The sequence below is a fragment of the Cydia splendana genome, chromosome 24, assembly GCF_910591565.1.
Source record: "Cydia splendana chromosome 24, ilCydSple1.2, whole genome shotgun sequence".
In the NCBI taxonomy this organism is placed as follows: Eukaryota; Metazoa; Arthropoda; class Insecta; order Lepidoptera; family Tortricidae; genus Cydia; species Cydia splendana.
The window spans coordinates 9330981-9337108 of record NC_085983.1 but is presented as its reverse complement, the minus strand read 5'-3'; the positions used below and the strand labels follow the sequence as shown (position 1 = coordinate 9337108).

General features: G+C 36.3%; 1 protein-coding gene across 1 annotated transcript; it reads right to left on the bottom strand.

Annotated features, from left to right (window-relative positions):
* Nucleotides 1–4405: 4405 nt before the first annotated feature.
* LOC134802123 (uncharacterized) lies at nucleotides 4406–5661 on the bottom strand. The gene is made up of 2 exons (XM_063774716.1): nucleotides 5563–5661; nucleotides 4406–5077 (listed from the first exon to the last, which is right to left on the bottom strand). Exons 1-2 carry the CDS (start codon nucleotides 5659–5661, stop codon nucleotides 4406–4408), a joined length of 771 nt encoding a protein of 256 aa, XP_063630786.1.
* Between the last annotated feature and the right edge of the window lie 467 nt (nucleotides 5662–6128).

The following is a 6128-nucleotide window of genomic DNA, read 5'->3' as shown; positions in this document are numbered from 1 at the left end:
CGAGCCTGGTGAGTACTGTAAACAAGTTGATATAAATAAATAAATGAATATTAGGGGACATTTTACACAGATCAGCCAAACCCAAACTAAGCAAAGCTTGTACTGTGGGTCCTAGGCGACGATATACATACTTATATACATAGAAAACAACTCGGGAACAAATATTTTGTGTTCGTCACACAAATAAATGCTCTTACCGGGATTCGAACCCAGGACCATCGGCGTCGCAGCCAGGGTCACTACCCAGTTGAATTAAATTATGTTGGAAATTGTGTGCCCCTTAGAGCGTTTTCACATTGTCCGATCCGATGTAGGATCCTACATCGTCGTAGTCAGACTGCGCTACAGAACGGACGCCTGCTCGCGCTTGCGCCACCTAGCGGTCATATTTGTCGTAATAGACTCGTTTTGTTAGAAAATGAAACTTCTGTACCTGGTACTAAAGAGAATAGAGTGTATAATATACACTATACTATATTATAGAAAATTACTGTCATGGTAAGTTATGTAGCCATTGTACATTTACTGCCATCTTTCGACAGAAGATTAAAACTTTTAGAACGCCGTTTGAGTTCGATCCTTATTCTTTCACTGATATACTGTGTCAATTTGTTAATATCAAAAATTTACGCCATCTACTCGACAGTAGGCCAAAGGTATGGCGCCATCGCTCGAAAAGACTGCACACCATACCTTTGGTCTACTCTCGAGTAGATGGCGTAAATTTTTGACATTTAACAAATTAACACATATCAGTAAAATAATAAGGATCAAAGTCAAATGGCGTTCTAAAAGATTTAATCTTCTGCCGAAAGATGGCAGTAAATTTACTGTGGCTACATAATTTACATTGACAATCCGCCTCTGTTTTTGAATTATCTTTGCTAGTACTATTATTTATTCTGAGGCTCTGGTTGGTAACTTACCGGATATGCCGTGTCAGAGTTTCCTTCTTGAGATACCTCTTCCCGCAGTAATCGCAGAAGAATTGATCGTGCATCACTCTGTAGTGCTCGAGATACTCAGACCGCTGTCTGCAACTGCAATACAGTTCAATATTAATGGTAACTTTTCACAAAAAAAGGGCCATTATCTATGAAAAGGGACCTTATTGTCAGTGGCGCTTACGCCGCACAGCGTCGCGTGGCATTGAATTTATATCGGAGCATCATTAATAATGGCGTAAGCGCCATCGAGAATAAGGTCCGACTACGAAAATAATAGGCGTTTTGGTAACAAAACTCACGTATGGAGTGAGCACTCTACTTATGCTTACTTATATGGAGTGTGTTTATAGTCTATCTCTCTGTGTGTGTGCGTGTGTGTGTATGTACGCGCGCACATGTGTCTTGTCACTCACTCAAATCGCAGTCCATTCTAAAAACTCCTCCAATCGGCCGTACGTGTGCGTCAAGTATGTATATCTTTCTCTGTATTATGTGAGTGTGTGTGTTTGTGTGTGTTACTCACTCAAATCGCAGTCCACATTCTAAACACTCCTCCACCCGGCCGTGCGTGTGCGTCAAGTGTGTATGTCTACTCTCTTTCTGTGTGCGTGTGTGTGTGTGTGTTACTCACTCAAATCGCAACAGTCCACATTCTAAACACTCCTTCATCCGGCCGTGCGATGCGTCAAGTGTGTGTCTACTCTCTTTCTCTGTGTGTGTGTGTGTGTGTGTGTGTGTGTGTGTGTGTGTGTGTGCGTGTATGTTACTCACTCAAATCGCAGTCCACATTCTAAACACTCCTCCACCCGGCCGTGCGAGTGGGTCAAGTGTGTATGTCTTTTATCTTTTTCTGTGTGTGTGTGTGTATGTGTGTGTGTGTGTTACTCACTCAAATCGCAGTCCACATTCTAAACACTCCTTCACCCGGCCGTGCGTGTGCGTCAAGTGTGCAAGTGTGTGTGTACGTGCGTGATGTGTGTGTGTGTGTGTGTGTGTGTGTGTGTGTGTGTGTGTGTGTGTGTGTGTGTGTGTGTGTGTGTGTGTGTTACTCACTCAAATTGCAGTCCACATTCTAAACACTCTTTCATCCGGCCGTGCGGGCCGTGCATGAGGTGTACACGCATCTCTTTGGTTGTGTAGTACGCCTCGCCACACAGCTTGCACACGTACTGCACATAATGTGTGGATACGTGATTCTTCAGTGCCTGACGGGTTGGGAACCTGGATTTGCATATGTCGCATTTGTAGCGGCCGAGAGACTGAAAAAAGAGGAATTTTAATAATTCAACAATATTTTATATCGGGTGGAACAGAATGAGAGAATTATGATATATGATATGATATATGGACTTTTATGCAAACGGGGAATAGTTCATTTTTCACTTATTAATCACGTTAATATTTCTTGAGTTAGACCAAGAAAAGTCTGCAGAGATTTTGATAGTCCACGCAGTTGAAGTTTTATTTTAAACGTCAAACTTCTATGTAATTATGACATATAAATAACACTTGCCGGGCATCCCTACACTACATCTACATCTACAAACCTTGGCATGTTTCACAGCCACATGTCGGTCGTAGGTCTTCTGCTGGCCAAACCCGCAGTAGCAGAGCTGGCACTGGAATTTTCTGTTGCTCAACTGTTTTTTCTTTTTTTCCATCCATTCTTTTACTGTTGCGTCGTTGATCGGCACCTGAAATAATACAATAAGGTATAATGATCACACTCACAAAATCTTACTTAATACTTTTAAAGGAGCAATTCTTGTTTATTTATATATATATGTGACGTCCCACGGTCAAAGGTACCTTATGGCGGGTATGGAGTTATGCATACCCCAGTAATCTACAATAAATAAGCTATCGACAACACAAAAGATCAACCTTCTAGGTTGCGTAGTTACAGAGATATGATTTTTTGAAAATAATGTTGTGAAATGAGCAACTTTACGATAGAGAAGTTTTAAGTTTAGCCGCCTAAAAAACTATGTTCCTGAAGTAAGTTACATAGTTGAGTACAAATAATAATACCTTATATATCTGAGATTAAAAAAATATTGCGACTTGTTCTGTAATGGAAATAGAAACTTTTGATATCGACTGATTTATGTGTATACTAACCAATCTCTTGAAAATAAAGTTTTATTTCATTTTCACGATTGATTGCAATGAGCTCTCAAGATTTAAATTTTATCTATTAGAAAACGACACTGACAGACAGTTTAAGCAAAAAACAATACCGATTTAGAGGTGAAAATGTATTTTCTGACTTTTTCATATAAAATCACAAAATTGAATATTTTTACTTTTAATGTGACACACAATCAATTTTTCTGAGCACATATGAAAGAAATTCTGTCATTCAAATGAAATAAATCCTAAAACCCCAACTAAATACTATATTTAACCCCTTATGCCACTTTAAACTTACATAACAATAACAGTATTTGCTCCATACATTTACGAAAAGGTACCTTATGGAAATAAATCTAATAATACATCACTACAAAATATCAATCATATTACAGTTTATCTTTTATGAATAGAAAATATTAATTTACATTAAACTGCCCCAAATTTAACTAGTTCTTCGTCATACTAATCTTAAAAAGACCAATAATTTGTATGTAATGAAAAGGTACCTTGTGATTAAGTTACATGATGAGGCATGATGATGATGGAACAGTTAGGATAAACTAATAATATTTTGGGGTTAAGATGGTATAAATCGTCTATTTCTTATCAATAATATATTTCGGTTGCTATTGAAGATAAGCGGCATTGAGGTTCAATGACCTCAGATATTCCATAAGGTAATGCGTCGGGTATTGGCATTTTTCAGCAAACCAATGGCTGATTTACTGCATGCGACCAAACCAAATGAAGATTATTCTAGTTAAGAAAGACTTGATGAGAGTAACTTTGGTATAATAGCAGGCTACTTGGATTTGTGATGTCGGTCTATGTACGGTTATAATATTTGCGAGACGCCCCAACCAGAACTGAAATTATCAAATTAGTTTTGCAGAATGCTAATACAGTTCTCTACCAAACTTCTTTTCCCGTATTGACTAGTTTTTTTGGGAATTTTCAATCTTTTTTCCATAAGGTACCTTTTCTACTAAACTCTGAGACGACATTACTAGGCTTATAACTAACTTATAACAAAAATAAAAACAGGTAAACAAACTTTACGCATTAAGGTTTCAGATCACACAATAAAAAAAAATTGAGCATTTTTTCACCTCTTTACAAAACATTTCATATCTCCGAAACTAGAAACCCTCATAAGGTACCTTTTCCCGTGGAACGTCACATATTTCGGGGATCGCGGAAACAGCTCTAACAAAATCGATGGATTTTTTAATGTTTTCTGAGCAAAGCTCGGTCTGCCAGAAATTAATAATAAGATTAAGATACACCCAATTGAGTTGTGATCAATTTATCTTAAAATCTACTTAAAAGTAAACTTCACTTACTTTGTCATATAACAAACTTTGTTTAACTATTTCCATAATAATAGTCCTAAATTTATTTTTAAGAACCGGTTTCTTCCTTTTCTTTTTAACCTGCACATCAACTTCACCTATTTGTGAGACAGCAGTATTATCATTAACAACATTTAAATTTATAGGAACCACAGCTTGAACGGATTCCTCTATAACAACTTCATCAAACTTTTCAATATCATCAGTATATTCCTCTATAACATCTTCATCATCAAACTTATCAATATCATCAATCGATTCCTCTATAACATCCTCATCATCAAACTTATCAATATCATCAATATATTCCTCGATAACATCTTCATCATCAAACTTATCAATATCATCAATATATTCCTCTATAACATCTTCATCATCAAACTTTTCAATATCATCAATATGCCCATCGTAAATATGATCTTCATATTTAACTTCCTCTTTTACAGTTTCATATGTTATATGTTCATCATTAGCAGTTTCTGTTTCAATATTGTTTATTTCTATTTTGTTATTGGTTTCATTCTGATAATCTGGCTCCGGTTTTCGTTCAACATCTGTTGTCGGCTCTTCATATTTAATAGTTCTTTCATATTCATTAACTTTGATGATAGCAGTGAGGCTTGAGAGAGATTCATATTTTGACTGAAAAAATAAACAATATCTTTACCCAACACGGAATTATGGTGTTCTGGACATTTGAGAGGCATGTGGAGCCAAAGTCAACACATAGAGGCGCTTTTGACACTTTAAGGAAATGTAAGTTGTGCACTTAGGGGATGCCGTGCTTACCTATGTCATGGTAAGCACACAGAGGTAGCACCCATCAGGGTGTAAAGGCTTATAAAAGTGAGATTTGATGGAATATAAAATGAACTAGGCTATTGGATGAGAGTGATGGACTAAGTACTAAGCTATGGGATAAAAAACCAGATGCCTGCCTAAAAAAATGGTAGGTATGGAATTTTATTCCTATTTGATAAATCATTTATTTATTTAAGCTAGTTATTAATTTCTTTTAGTAATACCACTGTATATATCTTGTTTGTAAATTTTATTTTTATTGCAAATTTTTATGTTATTATTAATAAAGTTAGATGGTATGAAAATAAGTTAGTTACTAAACATACCAAGTTACTGTTCAATAGTTTCTGGGCTTCAGATATTTTCTGGCGAAACTTGTAGATGTTTTGCAACGTCTTTGTGCATTCCCAGCAAAAGAGCAGCATACTGGCCTGAAATAATATGAAATGTTATGTAAACTACTTAAGTACATTATGTACAGTTAACTGTAAAAATATGGGTGTACAAATCATCTTAAAAATATGTCCCATAACTCTTATGTCAGTGAATTAAGAACTATGGGACATATTTTTGAGTAAGTTGTCTACACCCATATTTTTACAGTTGACTGTACAAAATAAGCCGCATACTTACAGGTGTGTTTGTTTTGGTCAATAATAACCGATTGTACAATTTCTCATATTTTCCAGCCGGCGCAAGGTGCCTTTCTGCCGATAGACAGCCCTGGCAATGATTTACACACGACATTTTAGGATATTCGAAATTAATCGACGAGGTAGACTGTTTTGAGCATGTTCCTCGACCTTTTCAATAGTTTTCATTTTCATTGCAAATGTCAAAACAGTGTTACTAAGAATTCTCACTTATTTTTCACTCATATTTACTTTCATGC